This window comes from Poecilia reticulata, chromosome 13, assembly GCF_904066995.2.
Source record: "Poecilia reticulata chromosome 13, P_reticulata-male-v2, whole genome shotgun sequence".
NCBI lineage: Eukaryota > Metazoa > Chordata > Actinopteri > Cyprinodontiformes > Poeciliidae > Poecilia > Poecilia reticulata.
Window position 1 is genome coordinate 18956984 of NC_088842.1, and position 24701 is coordinate 18981684.

Here is a 24701-nt window from a genome sequence, read left to right on the forward strand (position 1 = left end):
AATCTGAATGCTCTCTGGTATTGTTCAGGGGGCCAAACCAAATGTGGAGGAGTCCTTTTATGTTTAATTTACTGGTGTCATCGCAACTGAACTAACTGGCGCCCGTGAGAAAAAGAGCAACCGCGGTTCTAGTTACCTGAGGCATAAAGCTACTGTACAGGAACTGCTGCAATTTGTTTTAATGTACAGATTCATTAATATATCGTCAGTTATCAGCTATGAAATGAAACTGTTCTGGAAGTTGTTGGAAAATAATATGGTTATGTTCAGGAGTGAAATTAGTTTTAAATTCTTGGGAGTACTATGACTATGACAAAAGTCATAGTACATGCGGCAACATAAATGAAAAAATGTCTTGACATTAAAAGTTCCATGTGAATAATGTATTTGGTCATATATATATATATATATATATATATATATATATATATATATATATATATATATATATATATATATATATATATATATATATATATATATTTGGTCCGGTCCCCTGAACAATACCAGAGAGCATTCAGATTTTTTTTCATATATTGTATCAGAGCCACCAGGGGGCTCTTTAGCAAGAAGTGTGTCCTGTAAACTGTGGGTGTTTTGTTTTGCATGGCGCATTGCTGCCATCTGTTGGACTTTTAGGGAACTGCTTGACTTTTATGTTATTTAATCAGTACGGTTGTTTGCTAGCGGTAGAGCAGATGAACACACGTGTTTGTTTCAGGTTTTTGTTTCCAGGTCGAATTCTTCGAAGCAATGCCTGTAAGCAGTGGCGCAACTACACATTATTCAGGTGGATGCGAAAACATAGATCGGCGCCCCCACCCCTCAGCGAAGGAACGTCAGGGTGAAGGAGCGACGCTCTTCTACCCCCCGAGGCGACGATACGTGAAGGGTAAAACTCGCTACATTTACCTCGTTATGTGCGCGAGGTGAAGGAGCGTAAGGCGCGCTGAAGTATTATGGGAAAACTTCATCGGCGCGGCCCCTCCAGACAGGGTTTTGACGCCCCCTCTGGTGCTGCGCCCCTATGCGTTGCACACCCACTTTTTGCGCCACTGCCTGTAAGTAGCAGCTTATACTTCAAAACGAGCCTTTATGTTAACATATGAGGAATTCATATGTGAGGAATTCATATGTTAAAGCTACTTTCCCTCAATGGAACATATACTAGTGAGTCCCAGTGACCGTTTCAATAACGGTTTTTGCTCATATATCAACAATTTCCGGCAGCCCAGGTGATAAACGTGTAACATTTTTTCTGTTACAAACTGACTCAGGCCCCCCACCAGAGAAGGGAAAAGTTATGTGGCCCTCACAGGAAAAAGTTTTGGGACCATTGGTCTAAAGGTTCGAATGTCACAAAAAACAAAAACGATAAAAACGGATTTAATTGAGGAGATTTTAAGGCAAAACACATTCAAGGGTTTGGTGGAATGTCCCACTGGCTTCAGCAGCCACCACACGCAGACATATCCAGGATGTTGACTTTGATTGAAGTCTAGTGATTTGTGTGATTTTATTACCAGGAAATCTGAGAACACATCACTCTACTGACAAACATTATGGAGAAGTTGGTTTAATTTTCAGCAGGATTCAGCATCTGGGCTTTAATGACCATAGTATCACTGGTGCAAGTGCTTGCTGCCCAATCAGCAGACTCTATTGATCCTTTTAAACCTCGCTGAGAATCTGTGGAGTATTGTCAAGAGGAAGATGAGAGGCAAACCATCCAACGATGAAGACCACTCCCAAATCTGGTCTTTGTTACCATCTCAGCAGAGCCACAGGCTCCACAGCACTGATGCAGTAATTCATGTAAAACGAGCCCCACCAAGTACTAACTGCATATACTCACATTTTCAGGATGTCAAGAATTCTGTATTGAAAATCTTTTTTATTGATATTTAATTTTTAAGTTTTCTCTGACTGAATGTTTAGCTTTTATTGACCATACAAAAATATATCCCTTGCATGCATTACTCTAATCAATCAACTTTCGCTTTTGAATGAAAGTAATCGATTTTGACGTATAGCTGCCAACGTCTCCCAGGTCAACTTTTAGGAGACTGACAGGTAAATTACAGTTCATCGTAAATTTTAATTTTAGCTTTCTAAAATGTATTGGTGATACTAGAATCATCCGATATAATTTGCAGTACATAATCTTAATATGAGGAAACTAAATCACTTTTCCTTTTCAAAACTGATGCTATTGAAACATGCAAGGAACACAGCTATTCTGAAACTATATCTCCCTCTGGTGGATGAAAGAAAAGCTTTTTTATATATATATAAATCTGATTAATTTAGGTTAATACCAAACTGAACATATGACTTTAGTCATTTTGAAAAGCCAAAACTGTGTTTAGAAGTCTGGTTGTACAACCTTACATCACCAAAATTAATTTTAACCATGCAGGGACTTTTATATTTAAAAAATTGACATTGCCAGTGTCAATTTGTTCATAACAGTTCTTTATTAAGAAGCACTAACCCAACAAAAAGACCATAGGTCAGTGGCATTCCTCATTTATTAATGAATAAAAATTGGACATGAAGACGTGCACACTAAAAACCAGTGCAACAAACTGACAACCCTAAAATATATTTTAATTGTCTGCTTTTCCTGCTTGGAAAGAGCAAGAAAAATGAAAGTCACCAGTTTCTCTTTAGACAAACCTTTCCAATAAAAAAAAAACATAAAAAAACTGCCCACTAGTCCTGCAATGTGCAAACTTATTGATCTTTCCTAAATAACATTTACTTTACATTTACTCATTCAATCCCTCCACTGAACAGGTCGCTTCTATAAATCAAAGCGTTCACATTCCGTCAGTGGATATCAAAGCTTTTACACTGTAAATAAATGTTTGTTTTTTTTCCAAAAATTTGTAACTTTACATATAAAACTAAAAACAAGATTAGGGTTGGGTAGTCGGGCAGGGGTGCACTCGTTGGTGAGACAAGAGGAAAACACAGGCAGATGGAGAGAGGCCGGAGGCTGAGGTCACGCTGCTGCCCTCATCTGCATGGAGTCACTTCCAGCAGGTCAACAATCATCACTTCATGCTGGAGTTCACTGCTGCACTTTGGGCTTCCCACACGACAGGCTGACTCTGACAAAGAGTTAAGTACTCAGGATATCTGTCCATGCAGATGCTGCATTTAAGACTCAGACAGGTTAAGAATTTTTACTGGACCAGAAGAAACGTCATCAATGGTTTCTTTATACCTTTGTTGAATTTAAATTAAAACAAAACAATAAAAGGAAAAAAAAGAAGAAAAGCTGAACCCATAAACATGACTTATTTGTTAAATGATGTAATATTTCAAACCTTCAAATTTGACATGTTCTCCCAGTCATGGTACACTTGTTTAATTGCATCATTTGGCGACAGTTTCCCCCCCACACCTAAGAATTTTTTTATGCAACAAACAGTACCCTTTCGATTATTGCCTTTACAATTTGCAAATATTCTACTTCCTGACATGGATATTAAATTAACATGACCATAATTAAGAGAATGTGTCCAACTCTTTTGATTTGTGTCAAACATTGGTGACCGTCAGCCCCAGGGCTCGTCTCCGTGTGTCTCTCAGCGCCGGTGGCGGCTGTGTCCTGAGTGTCCGCTGCCGCCATGGTGTTTGCTCTTGTGGCTGCGTTCCCTGTCCCTTTCGTAGGACCGAGACCTCTCCCTCCGGTCGCGATGTCCGCTTCCCCGCTCGTGTTTGTGTTTCTTTGAAGAGAAATCAAAAGAGCGGTCTCTCTCTCTGTCCCGTTCCCTGTCCCTGTCCGCTTTGACTGGAGTGCGGGATCGAGACCGGGTGCGCTTCCTCTTGTGACCAGAGCCACCGCCCCCGCTGTTGCTGTGACGCCCGCTGAGTTTGGAGTCGCTGTTGCCGTGGTGACTGGACTTCGACTTGAGATGAGGGAGAAGGGGTGAGGGCGGGTGTCGATGAGGCAACGGGCTGCGGCTGTGAGAGCGCGAGCGTGACCGAGAGCTGTACGTCCCTGAGCGACTGCGTCTGCTGTTGTAACTGGAAGCACAAGAACATACAAGAATTTATCTGCAGCTAAAACTTTTGATCAGCTACAATAAACACAACTTACATGTGTGGACGTAAACGAGAATGGTTGTGAAGACCGAAATAAAACTTACTGTCTGCGATGAGAGGGGGATCTGGACCGTGATCGTGTTCTTGAACGAGAGCGACTTCCACTCCTACTGGTCCTGCCGATCTTTACCTCCTTCCTCAGCCTGCAGAGCAAACAGATTGATCAGTAAAAACGATCAACCTTTGATCGTTTTTACGATCAAAGAGTCCCTTGGCTTTCTATGAGCCAAGGGACTCATAGAAATATTGAGTCCCTTGGCATAAACCTGTTAAGTTTCTTACCCGTTATGTGGACTCTTGTTGACCTGAGTCCGGCTGTCGGGCTCCTTCTTTACTGGTTTCATAGTCTGGGGGTTTGGGGATTTCTCCTCCACCTTCACCACGGGGGAGCAGGGCTTGGAGGCCGGAGAGAAGCCGCCTATGCCAGAGAGCGCCGGCGTACCGTCCGGGTTCAGGCCCTTTGCCTTCAGCTTGGCCTCTGCCAAGAACACCTTCCGTCGCTCCACCTCCTTTTCAAGCTGTTCATAATTAGGCTAGAAAGGAAACGGTTCAATTTACTAAAAGCCAAAATGTCAAATTGCAGCCTTCTTCACATTATAGATCATGATATGTTTAGTGATTTTTTAGGCCTGTTTCCACAAAGGTCAGGATTCAGGGGATGGGAGAGAAAATGAAGGGGAAAAAACTAAAGGACAAATGGATGAATGAATAATGGGGATTGATGGACAGCATTCAGACAGTAAAAAACTGTCTAAATAAAAGAATCTCGTTATAGGAACACTGCAAGATTTTAGAGCAGTGGTTTCTCTCCTTAAATTGCTTTGGTTTCTGCTTGCGCTTATCTACAGGGATTGTAATAGAATACATCAAACTTTGTCTCAATTAAATAAACACATACTGTATTTAAGCATTAGCAGCAATATCCTAAAAGGTTCTTGTAGCTCAAAATGAACCACCTGATTATCACACCACATCTCAAAATAATTACCTTCTTCCTGGTGTATAGTTTCAGGGTAGTAATGCAGATTTCTTTAATCTCCTCTTCAGTAGCTCCAAACAGTAGATACCAATGCGGTCTGGTTGGCAGGGGAATCTGGGAAAACAAGCGCACAGTTCTATAAACCTTCGCACCATGCTGTGAATTATTCATCACTTCTGTGATGGAGTTTGGAGTAAAAGCAGGGTGAAGGAGCTGATCGCATGTCGTCTCACCTGCAGAGCTCGGGCAGCGAGGTACATACAGGCACAGGCGATGGTTTCAGGCTGGAACCTCACAAACACGTTGGTCCTCAAGCTGTCATTCATGTAGTTCCTAGATGGACAAACAGAACACACAGACAAAAACATAGCATCGTCGCTACACAAACCCAACTGTCAACCAATCATGCAGCACCAAACAACTACATACTAAATATCAATTTGCAACATTTATCTCTACTGCCAACATATAATCAGATTTTTTTTCTTTTTCGAAATCAGTAAAATTTATAAACTCCAGAATCTGCGGTTCAAGCACAACTGGATGCAAGTATTTCAGCAGACTTGCACAATGTAATTGTATCTCACTGATGCCATATAAAAGTAATTACCCTGACGTACAGAAGATACATTTTTACTTTAGTTTAAAAATAACTGACAATATTAAATTAAGATCTCTTTATTGTTGTGTTTAACTTTGTCCGTTTCTCTCCGGGGAATCCATGAAGCTGCTGCATGTCACAGAAAGAATGAAGACAAGACTGATGACCATCCAAGAAATTTTAACTTTCCAGGGTGTTTGATGATGACGGAGACAAACACATGCTCTCTAACAAGGGAGACATGCAAAGACAATGAAGAAAAAAAAAAAAAAGTAAAGCTAGCTTCACTTTCAGATGGTTGGATCTGAAAGAAAAAAGCATGGTGTGTGTGGAGGCATGCGGGGTAAAAGTTATGATTCAGAAGCCCTGTGATGTACTCAAATGAGGAGACTAAGTTTTTCACTATCATGTTGGTTTATGTGGATTTAGGGTGCATTGTTGAAACCATGTCTTGCTTCAGTGAATGATTTCAAGCAAAGAACTGAAATAAACTCCTATAGGTGATAACCGCCGGCATCCACTTCACTTTGTGGAAATATCTGCTCCATTTACACTGGATATGTATTTGAAATCTCTGCAAAATGCATCATATGCCAAGAGTTTGTCTAGAACAATGATTTGGGAATATGGAAGAGTCGGCATTGCTTGGAATGTGAATTAGGCGTACTAATGATGGAATTAGGTAGAAATTTGTCATGAAAAATGATGGTAAAATCTTTCAGTAATCCTAATCTAACCAAATGAAACCACAAAGTAATTATGCCTCAACTAATTGCGAGTCGATACGACTGTAAAGCTGTTATGAGCGTCACAATGATGTCCTTTTTTCTAAGCTGTATAAAACTAGATCTTCCTTAAGTGGTCAAAGCTTTCCTTCCTTCAAACCTGCCTTTAAAAACTGACCAGCGTGAAAATACTTTTAGCACTACTACAGAAAACGCATGGCCGTTCGATTCTGTTTGCTGCGAGGATGAGACGGGTCCTTGAAGCCAAAACCCGAGAACCGGATCAGCCTGTAAAACAGACACATGTCTGGACACCATGTCAGTGGGGGACAAGACACAGTATTCTACTGGTAAATGTAACAAACAGGCAGGTAATGTGGCCAATAGAAACAAAATTCTGTTCTGACTGAGTTTACTTCATTTCTAAATGCAAGTAAACTAGAACAAGATAACCTATCTGTAACTACTTGACAAGAGAGCTATTACACTTGAGAATCTGTGTAGCAAGACCAAAAAATACAAATCCTTTTGGACACCCAAGAGAAAACAAGACGATGCTGGCTGTTGGGAAAGGCCCGCCCCCTTCAGTGAATCTTGCACTGGGACTGGCTGTCAGGAGAAGGGCAGCCAGCCAAAAGGGGGAGCTTCCTGAGGTCATGTGGTTGGAGGAGGCAGAGTTCAGAGGTTCTTTATGTGACTTACCAGCATGGACTACCCTTTAATCAAAGAGTAGAGAGAAAGGACAAAGTTAAACCAAGTTCCCTGGGCACTGGGAAATAAACACTCTCACATGTAAGGGCAGATTAGAAAGTGAGGCAATTAGCACGTTTGCAGTACAAGAACTTGCTAAACCTCCCAAAAATGAGCAAATCACTTAAGAATAGAAAATAACAGTTGGAAGGATTTAATGGAAGTGATCAAGTGTAACTCTCAGACCTGGGCAAAACTAACATTGAAAGTGGTTCAAATGTGCAACTCTTCAACATGAGGACTTTAATATAATTTTACTGGCATGTGGGGCTGTCTGGATTTTATGTGGAGCATCTGAATATGCCAGAAATTTCAATCATTTGAAAGTAATTCAGCTCCACCTTAAGCCCAGGTCTGGCAGCACTTCTTACAGTTCTGACTAGCGTTGCTGCTGTGGGGAAGTTGGTTAAGGACATGTACATGAACTTACCAGGCCGTTTGGACTAGTGTCTGGTTCTTCTCACATTCCAGGAACTGAAGGTACATAACGACAATCTGGAATCACATATAGATCATGTGTTAACAGAACAGTCTGCTGCTCAAACACAAAACAGAGAAAGTCAATAGTCTAATGCAGTTCTTACTTCTACCAAATGTGAAAAATTAAAAACAGAAGCTGTCTACCTGAATGAAAATAAATTTCCCCAACATTGCATAAAAAGAATCTTGTTTTTAAACTCACCTTGTGCGGATGCTTGACATGCACACAGAAGCCCAACTCCTTCAAGACTCGTCGTTCCGCTTTGATGACTTGGTTTTTGGTATTTATGTAGTTCTGATCAAGTATCAATGGACTTGGAGTCCTATTTCATACAAAATTCAAAATCAAACAGTGGTTCCCCTTTCACTATAAATGTATGAAGGAGAAAGTGCCCTTTTGAATTCTTGCACTTTTTTTCCCCCTTGCCAACCAACTTTAAGCAACAAGTTACACTGTTTGCATGCCTAACAGTGTGCTGGGGGCTTGTGGACTCTTGTGGTTCCAGTGAAAGCTTGGAGGATTGTCCCTGGCATGATCATCTCAAACCATCGCTTCAACAGAAATATCAACTTCAACTATAATCAGTGATTTTAAGGCAGAAAAACATTTCCAAACTAGAACTAGAATCTCACCAAAGGAAAATCTACCAGAAATACTGTTGATTTTTACTGTTAGAAATACTGCTTGCTAACAAATGTTCACTAATGTGTATTGGACAACCCAAGCTATAGGACTCATCAGATCTATTTGGATTAAAACACAAATATAGAAGTAATGCAAATATACTAAGATTTTATTTGAAACAAAAAACTGTAAAAAGAAAAATTGGTGTATTCTGATTTAAACATACTCCCCTCAATTTCTGTCACAAAAATTGCTATAAAATGACTCCTGAAATTAATTTCATTAGTATCAGTAAAGCGACTGACCCCTCCTTTGTGCCATCAAATGCTACTTTTCATATTTTCATAAGGATGTTTTGATGTCAAAGAAAAAAAACAGGAAACTAATGCTACACTCAGACATGCAAGGCAAAATATATTCAGAAAATTTAAATCTATTAAACCAAATAAAGATGAGCATTAAAAAGTAGCTCTAGGAGTCTCTAGACTATCACTTCTTAAGGATTTGAAATTATAGTGGGAAATAAAAAAATAATTACATTCATTGAACTGCATGCACTTTAAGGCAAAAAAAAGAAAAAACATCAAAAAACTACCATTGATTCCAAGGGATCAGTTAAAAACAAGAAGATATTTCTGTAGAAGCCATGGGTTATAGAAGATGAATGAAAATTTTTTTTCTTTGGACAATCAAAAATGCATGGTGAGAAGCGGTCAGAGAAGAAATCTACATTACCCCATGGTCCACAGCTTGACGGACAGAACCCCCAAGCTTAAGACTGAACCACAGGAGTCCTCAAGGTGCCCCACGGGCCAAGGACCTTCGGCCAACCTGCCATCCCCGATCCCAGTGCCCCGCGGTGGCTCAGACCATGGTAGTCTCCCACAGGTGGGGGCGGGATGGGCCTCGGGGGACGACAGAGACCCCCTCGCATCATGGTTGTCATGCCGACTGCTTCATCTTACGTACCATTCCACATCACCCAGGATTTGGTAAATGTAGCTGGTCGCTGTTAGTTGGTTGCAAGGGAAAAAAGAAGCCAAGTTAATGCCAAGGACTAGAATCGTGACATAAAGAAATGAGGCAAAGTACAAGTGCCTCATCCTTTACAAAGCCAAATGTGCTTTTTTTTTTCTTTTTCAATTTTTGTTCTTAATTTTTTCCATTTTCCAATATCAACTTTAAAGGTCAAATTGATGTTACATGTAGACAATAACAGTTTGAAACTACCAGTGAGGCTGGAACTGAAAAGATTTAAGATGGTTTAGAGTGCATGGATAAACAGAAGGGCACTTTCACATTAAAAACAAATCAACAGACGACATTCTACACCGAATAAATGCAGTGCAACATATTGTCCATGTAACAAAAGGCTGAATCTACAAGAATGGTTAAGATTTCTGGCTGATACTTACTTTTTGCCTCTTAGCTGTCTGAGGTGATGAAAAACATTGATGACATCTCGTATTCGCCGTGGTGCTTCTTCAATCTTAGACGCCAAGTTGATACAAGCCATAGCAACAATCTGAAAGATGATAATGACGCAAAAAGATTGGAAGGAAAATATATCTACTTTCTTGATGCAACTTGTGAATGCGTTTCAGAGACAGCTTCAGAACATGTTCAGACTGTAAATGAAGCTAGTTTTAACTTATTTACTTAAGGTAATGTTTTCTTTCAATAATTGATTTGTCAATCAAAGCTGAGCAAATTCCATAATTAGAAATTGAGAATATTTAGTTGGCAACCCCTAATAAATGGCTTGACCAATATATAGCTAGGTAACATTATCATGCATTACAAAACCTATTTTGGACTCTTTCACCTGAAGTTAACAATGTGCTTATTAGCATGAATAATGAGAACAATATAAATGTTCAATATGAATGTATGAGAATGAGAACAATATAAATGTATTAACTGATGTCCATTTTCTGCAAAATGAGTTTAAATGCCTAGTTGGTGCTTAACATCTATGTACAAATACTAAGCAAAATATCTGCCAGAAAGATGTCACAAGCTCTATATCTGAATGGGTTATAACATGTTAACAAAATGTGGTCAGAAAATCAACTTTGAAGCTGATGGCCATTAACCATTCTATTTTCAATATGTTAAAATCGGCGCTGTTTGACTCAGATTTAGCTGTCATGTGCAGTAACTAGTGTGCTACTACATATCGGCACCTTACTTTTTAACTATTAGTTCATATTAATATAAAAAGAACGAGCCTAAATATTAACGTCAAATATATGAACTGAGCCCCTTTATTTAAGACTTTCGGATTCACTTTTTAGTCCTCATCTACCAAGTATACTTCCGCTGTGGATTTCAAAAACCTTAAACAATATGGCTGCCGCTGAACGTCACTATAACGTTCAGTTGTCATCTCGGGAGGTTGAAGAACTCAGCTAATTGAATGAACTTACCTCGAAACTGTGTTTGACGAAGGATTTGGAGTAGAAGAAACGATGGAAAAGGACCTGTCCCGTTGCCATGGCCACCTGCGAGAAAAAGATAGGCCATGTTATTAATACCAGGTCTTATGTAAACCTTCCTAACCTTGCACAATGGCCCGCCGCCATTTTAATTCCACCACGCCAACGTCAAAAGGCTAAAGTTAGCAAGCTAATAGCTAGGCCGCACCTTTAAAAAACATATTTCGTATTTTACATAAATAACTTTCATAACAACATCCACTTAGTGGACTTTAATATACATATATATTTGTACCTGGGGTAACCGGAGAAGAATACCCGCCGACTGAATCAGTTCACAGCCGAGGATACGGAGGTCGGTCTCGGTGTTCAGGTCGAGGCCGTCGAGCATAGACGGAGTTGGTGATAGTCTTTCCTCCGGTATCACCGAGTTGTCTATCGTAAGGTACACTTCCGAGTACACTTTGTCACCGATGAGAATGCCATCGTTGTTAGATGCGTTAGAAGATACAGAAAGAGGACCTGCGGCCATCTTCATCGGACACTCGGCTGTTAGCGGCTCACGCAGCCTCGACAAACACCACGGCTGAGAAGCGAGACTGTGACAAAGCACTGTACGTCAGCGCCCTGTGGCGACGCAAACGTCTGTGCACATCCGCGATGGAAGAAAATAGTTTCTCAATGCTTAAATGTCACTAACCCACAACTACTCTTAAACTAAGTGGCGAAATATATATTTAAAAAAATCAATTTAAAAATAAATGCATTTAACATTGTGTTAGAATTCAGTTCTCCTCATCAGCGCTGCTAATTTGAAAAACTGAAGTTATTACATGACGTAAGTTTTAATATAATAACATTATGCAAACTTAATCGGCGGGCGCCCTTGTTTGAACAAAAAAGAAATAAGGTATAATGTATTTTTTCTTAAGTATTATTTGAAAGTTTTAGTTATTCCTAGCAGTTTTAGTTTCCAAATCCGATACGCTCCTTATTTGAAATGGTTTTTTAAAAAAGTTACTTATGTGTAACATGGAAACTGCTCACAACACATGGTTTCTTTATGGTTTTTGTTACGTCTTTTACGGGAAAGTACGGACTTCTCACAATTGCCGCTGGAACATATCCATCCGCCAAGTAAAATGTGAATGGAAATAAAAATATTTTTTTAAATAACTAAATTACATTATCGATTACGGAATTGGACATTTTTAAAGTACACTTAATGTGAAATACTTGTACTGAGAACGTATTACATTTAGCTTCTAAGTAAGTGCTTTAATGTACGAGCAAGAGAAATACAAATATTTATTGTGATCTCAATTTCAAGAATTTGGCCAAAACAAATAAACAAAAAAGTTAACAGCCCAGTTTCTTTCAGAGAACACGGTGTTCACTTTTTTGTTGTTGCCAAATTTAAATCTGACTTCCAGCAGTAATAGCCCACTAATGGACGATAGAGGGCAGCAGACACTAGAGCACTGCAGTTCAGAGCGTTCTGAGCATTTTGAGGTGACTGAGTTTCATCTATAAAATGTCACGTTCTTTTTAAAATCAGCTATGCTTTATAATATTTAATGTCAATAATGGATTTTTCCACTCCAACATTTAGGGAATGTATGCCTTATATTGTAAGGGAATTAGCATACAATATTATCAATCTAAATAATAAATGCAGCAATAGACCAGAGATAATATATTAGCTTTTGTGAAGTATTCTTCACAAAAAGCAAGAATCTAATTAGATTTTTTTTCACTTTTAAAGGGTTAAAGGTTTTGTGAAATCCTTTAGCTTTTTTTTTTTTTTTTTTTTACCACAAATAATCTGGAACCAGCTGTATTTACATCAGCGAGCGGGATATGGATTGTTCCTTTAGTTCTGCAATAAATAAGATGAAGTCATCATAGGTCTGTACAATATGTCCAATTGAAGTCCTCATTACAACACCAGTGTCTGTAATATCACAATTATTGGAGCGTCATATTTTAGTTGCCATGTATTAAGACTCTGGTCGTCAAACTGGCCTCTTGGATGGTCTTTCATTGTCTTTTATGCCCCAACGTCAGTTGACCTTACTGTTCAAAACACCAAAGCTCAGTGAAATTGATGTAGACAATGGTGATGATGGAAAAACAAGAGAAAAAATTGGGAGATTTTCAACAATCATAATTCAATGTCATGTTTTGTGTTATACTGTCGTGTGTAGTGTTTGAGATCACATGGTACCCAGACGACTCACGAATGCAGGAAATGAGGAGATCAGTGGAGTTCCGAAAGTATTTTATTGTCTCTGGACTCAACAGTTTCCAAGAGCAGTGATCACGAATACCTGGTATTTTATCTTCAGAGATCGTTTACGGCACGTATGGGGACCTAGAGATATCCTCCCATTCACACGCACAGAAATCATTCTTCACTGATTTTGGTAACAAGCCACACAAAGTGACAGACTGAAGTCTCTCTTGTCTTTGCCGTTAATCAACACCTCCGAGAATCATCCTCCGGCCAGCACTCATACATTTACCACGACAACAAGAATGCTAAGTATTCTTTCATTGGTTGCCCCGGTGATGCTAATTATAGGGCGTGGGAGGACTCGTGGGACGACAGAATTCCAAAACGACCATAACGACGCAGGATAGGCGTTCAGGGACACCCGATGACGAACAAGGGCTTAGTTATACACACACGCCACTCCCTGAAGCGTGTGTGTTTACAGGCTACTACAGATTCCCCCGGGGACACGTGTGCATGCCTGCCCTACTATGATAATTACTGTGGTGAGATCACAGACCTACTCTGTGTGTGCATGACATGCATATTTGCACATATGAATGTTTGCGTGCAGTGGCATTTTTACGAGGGCACTAATTTAAATGTTTAGGAGTTTATGTCAAGTTAATGGAGCTATGTGCTGTTTTTAAAAAAAAATCTTTTATTAGGATGAAAGAAAAGCTCAGAACCGTTTCATCGCTCTCACACATATGCCTCCTCGCTTGCTTAAAATGCACACAAACCGGGATGGACACCAAGTCAAGAGCTACAAAGCAAGGGCACGAGCAAAGGAAAAACGCCTGGTCTGCGAGCAGAGGGGAGTATAAAGGAGAGCGCTGACTGGATCAAAACTAAAGTGAAGGCACAGATAGCTGAGGAGGAGAGGCTGAACGTGAATTGCTTTTTAGAAACAGGGTCAGAGGGGTTGAATGCCAAAAGAAGGCCCAAAGAGATTAAAAGAATATTGACACAGAGGGAGCGATTCATGTGTGTGCCAGAGGTGCAGAGGGAGTCTGACAGAGAGGGAGAGAGGAGGGTGTTTGTGTTTAGAGGGCGACAGAGACAGAAAGTGTATGCGGTCAGAGCAGACTGACTATTGTAGGAGTCAGTATTGGAGGAGGAGGTAGACGGTTCAGCTTGGCTTTCTTTATGCTATGGCATGTATTCTATATCAAATGAAAAACAGCTGGATTCCGATAACAGATGGAGATTCTTCAAAATGAGAAACTGTTGGTAACCTAAAAAATATTAAACAACAGTCTAAGGAATACTCTCAACATTTTTTTCCACAAGAAAATTTCTTATAAACTTTCTGGAACTAATTTCTGCACGAATCACAAATTGGGATTAAGCCTCTCATTACATTTATCAGACTTAAATGATGCCGCTTGGGCACAGTTTCTAGTACTGGTCAGTAGTTTGTGAAGTACTGATTTCAAGTTTAGTCTTAGTTCTTCGAACTACAATTATGAAACACGGACAGAACATTTTCAAAGAAAAGACATTTCAAAATGTAACAAATCGTAATCAGTAATGCACTCATAAAAAATGGAATTCTTGTCCACTGACTGACTGGCTCTTAGAAATGCTCCGACTTCTTGTAGCATTTGGAACCATAAACTGAAAATTAGTCATATTTAACAATAATAAAACAAAAAAAAGTGAGGAAAAAGTGAGTCAGTTGAAGATTGTGATCAAACTGTGGCATAAGGATGGGTTATTAAATTCAAGCATTCTCCTTTTGAGCATGTTATCTCCACTTATTTGCTCTTTCTGATCTAATTTCTTCCGATTAAACACTCACTCAACTCTTCTACTTTAAACATTAACCTGCGTCCTTGTTGATCAAACAATATATAAACAGAATTTTTACTCTGAGATTAATTAAAGACTTGCACATGAAAGAGTAAATAAAAAATAATTAACTGATTGATGAACATAAAGAAACTATCCGCCTAATAAGAAAGCTCAGTTCAAGTTTTTATTTTCATTTCAAGGTTTCTGGACAAACATACATCGGCTTCATTGAAATGATCTTATTCAACACAGTGCGAAAAAGGTACAAATATTAAATCAGAAATCACCGTTCACTTCTCTGTACATGAACTGCAGGGTTTAGCGGACAAACCAACTGCACGTGTGTTTAGCCAAACAGGATGTGTTGCCAGGAGAAAATAATCTTTCCACGTCTTTTATGTGTGAGAGAAGTGCACGTGTGCATTGTCTCACAGACGAACTGGGAGAGAGGAAAACGGGGAAGTCGAACCAAAAGCTTGCGTCCATGTGTGTCAGTAAGCAGGGAAATGAGTTCCGTGCCTCTCACAATTCACGCATTTCTCCTATTGTGCCAATTCATCGCAAACGTAGAGGGAGCGGAAGCAAAAGGAGCGAGGGAAAGACCTTGCAGAGACTGAATGATGTCAGTAACACAAGCCTGATGGGAGGAGAGTTTGTGTAATTGTGTGCGTGAGCGTGGGTGTGGGTTTGGAGGGGTGGGGGTGACTGCTGGACAGTTTCTTTTGTGGTTGCCTGCCTTTTGTTTGTGTCCATGGGTGGGACAGGAGCGGCTGTTGTGCTCCTTCGGGACTGATCCGTGTGACAGGCTCTGGGTCTGTCTGTCTCTTTATGTACTGGTGTGTTTGTAAAGCTCTTTGTGTGATTAAAAGAGTGTGAGACTTTGGTTGCAAGACAATGCAAAGGCAGATGCGCTTTAGTTTGAGATTGTCTGCAGTAAGCTGCAGACAATCCAGCAGGAGTCGTCACTTCTGTTGAAGTGGGAAAGGTTGGTGTGTTTAAGTTTTAGATGAGGTGATTAAAAGGACATAAGACTCTTAACTGAACAAGAAAACACTACTAATAGTATTTTTACTAAGAGTTGATTGAGAACAAAAAGACAATTCTGTTTTTCGGGTCACATGTTTAATCTTGCAGAACTTCTTCATTCAGTTTGGTTTCTAGAGCATTTCTGTTTTCCCCATCATTAATCTGACCTTGCGTCTGACCTCCCTCTCTGCGCCGCTTGTTTTCAGTCTAGGCAGCTTCCCCTCCTGCTTTTTTGCTCCACCCACACCTCCATCACCCTTCCTGGACTCCAGACTCTCCTCTGCTCCCCCCACTTTTATATGCAGGCCTCTGTCTTTGTCTGTGCAGGCAGAGGGGGGCTGGAGTGAGGCTGGTGAGACGGGAAGAGGCCCTCCGGCGTTACCCTGGGGATAAACACTCTTGTTGCCCGGGGTTGCCCGCGTCTCCGGGGGGTTTGGAAAAGACCCGGTGGAACTCCGGGGAGACATTATGGATTGGAGCCCGAAAAGCTCCTGCTGGGCTTGAGACAGAGCAGCAGTCAGCTCCTCCCTCTCCTCGCACTCCTTCCATACCGTATCCTCGAGAAATGCCACCTGGAAAGTGATGAGAACAGACATAAAACTATTCTACTTTCTTTTCGCATGTGAAACGAATAAATTTGCAAAACCACCGCTGACAATATCCACTGTAACAAGGAGCAGAAGGTAGTGCACAAAAGACGCTGAGAATTTGTGTTTGTTTTGTTTACATCATATTGAGGATTAGTAGATTGTGAGATATTTAATCAAATGCAAACAAAAATATATTTTCACAAGAACTTATGAAATGAAGCATGCAATAATCTTTGCAAATGAGGAAATATTTGTCGTGGCAGTTTTCTTGTATGCAAATTTCCAGTCAAACTGAACCTTTTCGACAATATTCAGTCATTTTTAGAAGTCTATAGAAGTCTTTGTTTCTTGCATTAACTGCTTTTAAAGACAATTGCATAATTCTATTAACGATGGTATATTTAAACAAATGATTCAACAACATTTGTCTTTCAAGTAATAAAGCAAAAGACACAATTAACCAGTCGAGTTTCAAAATGAGTCAACCTTAACATGATGTAAGCAGAAGTTTGTAAGTGCCGCTGAAACTTGTTTCACAAGTCGACAGCATGAACATGCAGATCCTCTGAGAAAAAACATTGGAACATGCCCCCTAGTGGTGGCTGAATGAAAATTCAACTAAACAAAGGACATCAAAACATAAAGCAATGTATATTAAAGCAAAGCTGGTTTTACATATACGTTATTATTAGTCGTGTAAATGGTCTAATCTGGCTGGTGGAAATTTATATTTAAATATAAATATTTTTAAATTCTTTTTTGAAAAGTATTTGTTGTGGGGTTGTTCTCTTATAGCTCTAGTGCTTATAGAGAGCCTGTGCTAGAGTCAGTTCTTAACTAGTTAAAAAAAAAGTACTGGTTTGGTTTTCCATACCCCGAACCAACCGTCTGTTTTTATTATTATTTTTTAATTATTTCTTGTAGTTCTTTAAATGGACGATAGCCTAAGACACCCAAAAAAATTAATACAACAAAGTACTTTTTATAAATATAAATGCATAGTTCCAAAGTTATGTATGGCGTTTTATTTTGTCATTTACAATTTTATGAAAAAGGAGGATCATGAAGATTAAACTATAATGTCATTTCATTATTTTAAGAGCAGTCAGTACCTGCTTACTTGACTGAGGAGTTGGCAGCGATGGCCACGCCCATCTTAGACCCACAGACATTAATGTGGAAGTGAAACGTTCAGAGAGTGAGAGAAACTGCAGCAACCTGACACTTAAACGTAAAAAAAAATCAATTTTGTGGTGACAGAAAAGGTGACTGTTCCGAGCAGCGACAGTGACATTTAAAATTGGCACAGTCAAAAAAAAAAGAGACTCGGTCAGCAAGACCCAACAGGCAAGATACCCAAAAACATACACAGCAGGAACAATGCTGAATTAAAAGCACTTAGACTCTGCACTGTAGTGATGCACAAAAGCGCTGCAGATCTAATAGATAAAATGTGTTCCCTTTATGATTACAGAAGAAGTTAAAATCCCTTACATCACTGGGAGCAATATGGGACACATTAGGCTGTTTACATCCAGAAGACTACTGACAAATAAATGTTTTTTTGTTATCCGGGAAAGTGTGATTAGAACCAGCAACACAGAAAATAAAGGATGGTATACAGAAGCTGCTAGCTTTATATCCAAGGCCAGAAATTTGAAATAAAAAGTCATTCTTTCAAGTTCTTTCAAGGCTGCCTGATGAGGTCACCTGCCTGTTTAACTAACACGAAGCAAGAGGTTATAAATACTACTGGCGCATTTAACCACAAACATGTGTCGTTTGAACGGTTTACATCATTAAGACCATCTGCCATTTGATGACACACACGTGTTGTTTCCATCATCCTGTGATTAAATGTTAAACTTAAACTCTCCAATTCAGCGGCTATAGGAGACTCCAGCAGATGCCCTTGGGCAGTCTCTGTGGACTCTTCTTCTAATTAATACCACACTCACAGTAAATGTTTACAGCCATATTTGGAACATATGTGCCTTTAAAACAACAATAAGGCCAGAGGAGGGATTAAGGAGAGATGTTGTGGCATCCATTTTGGACCATCAGTGATAATTACAGAATAAACCTCCACCTACGCACAGAAGCTCAAGAGGGGGATTCTGAAAATTAGTGACTCAATAGGAGACTAGTCTTTTCCAAGACTAGTCTCAAAGAGATGTTGGTCCTTAGAGAAAATGTACTGAGTGGATCAATTAGGATATAGAGAAATGTATTCGTTGCCACTCTGAAAGCAAAAAACACAAAAACCTTGGGGATTATATATTAGACTAAAGCAAAGCAATTACTACAACCGCCTTGGTAGCTTCCCTGTTGCCTCTCTGTTTGCCTAGATTGCAGTTGCCCAGCACAGAAGTGCTCCACAAATTACATCAACATGGACTTTAACAACTTTAATTGGCCAAGTTTAAGCTTAATGCTAACATGTTAACTAGTGTTCTTCCTTCTGCTACAGACTGTTATATTGTTTCCAAAGCAATCAGTCTGTGTAAAGACATGTCATGCACACAATTCTAGCGTCTTCCCTTGTTGTTGTGCTGTCCACGTTTTACAAAGTTGTTCAACCTTACTTGGTTCCAGCCAAATAATTTAATCTGAATTCAATCTGTTATTGCTGTTTAATTTGTCTTGTACATCAGATCAGGAAAAGAGGTCAAACCAACCATACTGTGTGTGTGTTATTGGTGTAAGTCAAGAAACCAGTGGGCTGTGTAAAGGAACACTGTTCCACTGATTTACATTTAAGGCGTGCATCAGCCATACTGCATCTGACCTCAGTGCTGACAAAGGTCGTCTGACTTTCAAAGTCAAGAGAAGGTCATCAAATGGACGTCACGCACAAACTCACAAAGCTCATCCTTTTAGTGCATCACTCTCAACCAAATTCCACTGGGAACACATACACAATAACACACACACACATTTTTGTCCGTGTGTGTGTTTTACGTAACCCAAGTCTTTAGCGAGAGGGCAAGGGTCAGGCAGGTGTCTTTTCCTCCAGACACTGTGATCTTTTTCAGTTGTTCTGCTCAACTGAAACAATGCAGCAGAGAGAGGGGAGAGAACCAGGAAGCCCAGTGGAGGGGTGGCTGAGTTTTAGTGGTTAGACTTTAGCCAGACTGCCAGAATCTGACCGGAAAAAAAAGAGAAAGAGGGAAAGTAAAGAACTTGGGCGATAATCTTACTCTGAATAAACAAAAAACAACAAAAAAAGACCTGCGTGTATTTGCATGTGTGATCCTACTTACAGCCGACAAAAGCCTACTACTGGATTTTCCCAGAAAATTGTAGTACTATGTAAAATAGTTAAAATATTTTATTTTTATTACAGATTGTTGTGTTATTACAAAATTATAATGAATACGGCTAACAACAGTTGTCTCAACTTAATTTGTGTAGCACTTTATAACAAAACAGTTGCACCAAAGTGCTGCACTCGAGGAACAGTAAAATAATTCATAATTACCAAATACAAGCAGGGAAAGCTGCAAAATAAATACCAAAAGCTGCTTTAATAGAAATGGTGCTACTGTGCTCGATTTCCCAGGAAAGAGCTATGGGGTATTGTTGAGATTAAGATGAGAGACAGCAGACCCAGTAATGCAGGCTGCTATTAAAGTCTCCATGCAACACTGAACTATATGTACAGTATGTACTTGGCTGACATTTCTGTAATAAAAATCCTACTTTTATTGGTCCTAATATTTAATATTTAAATTTCCAAGGAAACTTTTAGTATTTAGCTCTAAGTGTACAAGTCTACAAAATCAAACACAAGTTTTGCCTCTTTAAAAAATAAAATAAAAAATACCTAAAATAAATACACTTTCCAGTGATGTTTTGATCTTTTGAAATGCACCTTTGAGAGTCACAAGTAATGATTGGAAATATTTGGAGTCTTGCAGTGGGGCCTTTGTGACCATCATCCACATATGTGTATATGTATTATTTCAATAGAGGCATATTAAAAAATCTGTAACACATTTGTTGCACTCATCAAGCAAGTTAAATTTTGAATTTAAAAATATGACAAACAACATGAACAAATTTTTATCAAGTAATTAAACAACACTAGCACCAGAGGCAGTGTTTGAAAAAGCAGACACAGTTTATTGTGAGATAAAAAATTTAATTCTATGAATGCAGCAGGAGATTACATTAAATCTGAAATTGATGTTCCAGTGGGTTCCCATTTGGAATTTGCAGTTTACAAGATGCTCAATCATGTGGACACAAATCCATAAACACAACTGTGGCCCCTACACCGAATGATGGTAAGTGGTTTTGATGGAAAGTTGTTCTGATTTTGTGTTTTTTGTTCGGTCTTAAAATGACGTATTGTTCCCAAGAGAATGATCATTATTTTGTTGTCTGGAAAAACAGATAGGTGAAAGGTCACCGATGTCCTTCAGCAGTTGAGGAAAATGCTCAGACTTTGACACAGTAGCTTAGCAACAGGGTGATATCACAAGGTCATGATCAAAACCAAGTTATCTCTAACCAACATGCACGTACACACATGTTCACAGATCAATACTACTGAGGAAAAAACACAATAAAAGAGATGAACCAGATACAAGCTGGGGTGGATCATTAAAAAGATGTAGCTAAAAACAGGAAAAGCAAAAGGAATAGAAAGAAAAGGGGAGAAAGAAGAGATTATGCAAACAGATCTTCCGTCACTGAACGGTAAAAGAAAAGGTCTGTTTAAATGAATCGAGAAAGATGAGGGCGTAGGAGGCGGGAGAAGCTGCTGAGCTGAAGGTCTACGACTGACATAAAGGAGCATGTCAGCTGTGAAATTGGCATCGGGGCACCTTGAACTGGCTGAACTGTTCTGGACAGGCACTCTGAAAGGAAGGCAGTTAAAGAGGCTGGATGGAGAGCAGAGAGCGAGAGCTGTTAGAAGACTGTCAGACCACAACACTACAAAGCTCAGCTGCATAAATGTGAGAGGCAGAGATGCACTGCGATGAACAAATAATGACAAGATGGTAAGAGGCAAATATGGGACTTAATGACCTTTACAGGCTACTGTGGGATGATGTATATATTAGGGCTGAAACGATTCCTCGAGTGATTCGAGTACCTCGATTATTAAAATTCCTCGAGGAAAATTGACCTGTCTCGAAGCTTCGTTAATTTATGTTTTATCATTTAGCGCACCGTGTTCCGGCCGGAACATGATCTGCGTTGCGCGGAGCTCTGACTTCCGCCTCTGAGTTGTTGACGGAAGCTACGTGTTAGCGGCATAACGTCCAATCTTCAAGTTCGGCCCGCGGGGATTTTACTGATTGGTGATAATTCCGGGTTTTCATCGTTTTTGTGGGACCAATAAACATTCTTAAAATGACCGGCGCGATGCCGGGAGTTCGGCAGCCTGCTACTCCGGAGCTGCTGGTTGAATGGCGGGAAGAAGCTGAGGAGGATTTATACAGGTGAGCGGAGAGACTGAACACGGCGGGCGGCTGAGGGTTGATGCTTACAGGGTAAGAGCAGCTTTACGGACGAACCGCACAATAAACTTATATGATCCCGGTCTGAACAAAAGGGAGGCGGAACATGGCTGGTAGATGAGCTTCTGAACGGAGGAGCCGTAAATATCCCGTATTGCTCCCCCGGTCTACAAAAAAGTAACTGGTAGGTATATATAGATACATATTATACGCAAGAGTAAAATTACGTTTTCTGAAAGATCCGTTCCTCATGAATAATTCCATGTTTTACAATTGCACAAATTTACACAATTTTTTTTATAGAAGACATGACATTCTGTTCACCCATGCATTCTGATTTAAGACTTTGCATTTTTCTTGTATTGATTAACAGTTTGTCATAGAATTTTAAATAAACCTACAGAAGAAATGTACATCTCGAAATGTGACAAGTGCCCATCAACCTGAGAAATCACGTAATCTGCTCTTCTCCCACTATGCATGATCAGAGATCAAAGAGAAGCATTTTGGTTTTGCTTTGATCTTTTGCGACTTTAGAGTTTTGGTTTGCCCCACAGCTCTCAATAACCCTTTTTCTGAAGCCACAGCATATAGTTGTTCTCAGTCAGCAAAACAGACCTGAAGAGAGCAAATACTTTTACAAGGTTTTGGGGAGAACATAAGGATGGCATGCATGCCTGTTTAAATGAATCGAGACTGCAATCAAGTTGAAAAAAATACAACAACAATAAAATACTAACTTCCCAGGAATGCATGCTCAGTTAGATGCTTTAGATAGACGCAAATTTTCCTCGTTTTTTTTTTTTTTTTTTTTGTCATTAAAAAAACCGCAAGCTTGACAGCAGCATCAAAATTACACGAGGTGACAGTTTGCCACATCCCTGCTGGAATGAAGTGAACATTAAAGTTTCTGATGTATAAAAGCATGACAATTTATTTAAGCTTCGGTCGTTTGTTTGGTAGATAATTTGCAAACCAAGACACAGAAAGCTGGTCTCAAACCCAGACAGGGAAGCAGGCACAAAAAAATTAGACGTTTGCTTGTTTGCATGGGATTGTGTGTGTTAGTGGTTAGACAGCTGATGCATGTCGTAACTGCAGCCTCACACTGCAACACAGCAAACACATTCACTGCGAAGGTCGAGCAAATTTAATGCTGGTTCTCAGTTTAGGAAGCCGTCCTCAGAATCCTCTTTGTGGTACGTTTATACAATCCCCCCCCCCACACACATTTTTTTCCCCCACTGCCGTACACATATACATGCGCAGTGCGCCTCCCTCATTCAGTCCTCTCTGCAAATCATTTATATGTACGTCCCGTCTTGCTCCCTTTCATGTCCTTCCCCCCTTTCACATTTTATCTCTGGGCCCAAAACAAGCTGCATGTGGACAGCGCTGGCACAGAGATGCATCCCTACACACTCGGCACCTGGGACAAATGTGAGCTTCATCTCCAGCGCTCTCGCTTTTTCTGTCCATTTAAAAGTCGCTCACTATGTTCATCGGCCGTCACACTCTCATAGATACACAGTGACTAAATTTATTCCTGGTGTTGTGTGACTGCTGTTGGCACAGAAACATACGAGTGGGAAATACTGAGCGACTGAAAATGTCTCTTATCAAACACTTCTTAAGCAACCGGAACAAGCTTTGGAGAAATGTTAGTAACACACACATGTGCAGATATGACAATGACAAGCTGGGACTTCATAAAGTTTTCATGCCCTCTTTTCAATACATTTTAGTGGGATTTCAGGTGACATAAATACAGAGTAGCTCATAATTTTGAAGAAGAGAGTTAAAACTTTGCATAGAGTGGTGAACATCTTAATTAATCTCCCACTGGTGAGACAGAATCACCTCAAGCTGCAATTAATCATTCTGGGTCTCTGCTAGCTTTGCAGAGACCCGGACTCTATTTCTCTATTTGTAAATACAATAATGCTGTGACCACTTTCTTTCAGGTTGATGTACAGTGTTAGGCTTCATCCACAAATAGCGTTTTGCATAAAAGCCAAAGGTTCAGCTTTAGTCTCATCTGATCATTAGCTGATCATTCGTTCCCTACTTGGCAATTTGTAGCCTGAAAATGCAAATGCAGGGCAGTGTTTTGGATACTTACTCATTTAGAAAACACAAAACCCTTTTTTCTTTCCACTTTATAATTACGCAGTACTTCTTGTTGGTTGTAATAAAGTACACTAAAGTTTTTGGTTGTGATGTGGCAAGATGTGAGCAGTTTAGGAGGTATGAACACTGAATACCCACCTCTTCTGTAAGTGTGACATTCTTCTCAGTTACCAGAGCTAGCTCACATTTAGCTTGGCTCAGCTTTTGTTGCCCCTGTCGGTGTTCCCCCTTCTCTCTCCTCTCCCTCGCTGCCTCTTCTGTCCTCTGATCGTCTCTGCATTTCCTCTCCTGATGAAGTTCCCGTCTCAGGTGCTGCACCGCCAGCCTCTCCTCCTCCAGCTAAAAACGGGGTTGATTTTTAGATTGTACATTGAAACAGCTAACAGTTAAGGTTCTGGGACACATTTTCACATTTCAGCAGAATTTCTGTTTTCTTGTTGCTCTAAATCAAATATTGTTTGAGGGTAACAATAAAATTGAAAACACATTGGGCTGGGTGTTTTTGGTGACCGTGATTAGTCTTTGCACAGGATGTGGCTATGAGGGAATCTGCAGAGACGAACACGGCAAGAATAGAAGGAGGAATTCAGCAAATTTTCTACAAACTAGAAACGCATTGTCTGACAAATTAGTGATCCTATTTCTGCTAGAACTTCAGCGTGCTTCCTTGTTACTCATAGATTCGTACTGTGGGAGGA

At 39.9% G+C, this 24701-nt stretch overlaps 2 protein-coding genes across 2 annotated transcripts in view; both read right to left on the reverse strand.

Moving 5' to 3' along the window:
• Nucleotides 1-2458: 2458 nt before the first annotated feature.
• On the reverse strand, nucleotides 2459-11334 carry ccnl1a (cyclin L1a). The gene is made up of 10 exons (XM_008425327.3): nucleotides 11010-11334; nucleotides 10706-10780; nucleotides 9692-9801; nucleotides 7854-7974; nucleotides 7602-7666; nucleotides 5329-5428; nucleotides 5105-5209; nucleotides 4399-4649; nucleotides 4161-4259; nucleotides 2459-4038 (listed from the first exon to the last, which is right to left on the reverse strand). The coding sequence occupies exons 1-10, from the start codon at nucleotides 11250-11252 to the stop codon at nucleotides 3597-3599; spliced, it is 1611 nt and encodes a 536-aa protein (XP_008423549.1). The 5' UTR covers nucleotides 11253-11334; the 3' UTR covers nucleotides 2459-3596.
• A 3614-nt stretch (nucleotides 11335-14948) lies between these two features.
• Nucleotides 14949-24701, reverse strand: part of lekr1 (Leucine-, glutamate- and lysine-rich protein 1) — a 77787-nt gene continuing 68034 nt past the window's right edge. The window contains exons 11-12 of the mRNA XM_008425324.3: nucleotides 24142-24342; nucleotides 14949-16384 (exon numbers count right to left, since the gene is read on the reverse strand). Coding sequence (XP_008423546.2) covers nucleotides 15944-16384; nucleotides 24142-24342 — 642 coding nt within the window. The 3' untranslated portion in view covers nucleotides 14949-15943. The remainder of the gene's footprint in view (nucleotides 16385-24141; nucleotides 24343-24701) is intronic.

Coding starts and splice junctions, on each gene's coding strand:
- ccnl1a (XM_008425327.3), bottom strand. CDS start 11,252: ATGAAGATGGCCGCAGGTCCTCTTTCTGTATCTTCTAACGCATCTAAC. Junction 7,667..7,853: donor ATGTCAAGCATCCGCACAAG/GTGAGTTTAAAA, acceptor ATGTGATTCCAG/ATTGTCGTTATGTACCTTCA. Junction 4,650..5,104: donor AACTATACACCAGGAAGAAG/GTAATTATTTTG, acceptor TTTCCTTTCTAG/CCTAATTATGAACAGCTTGA.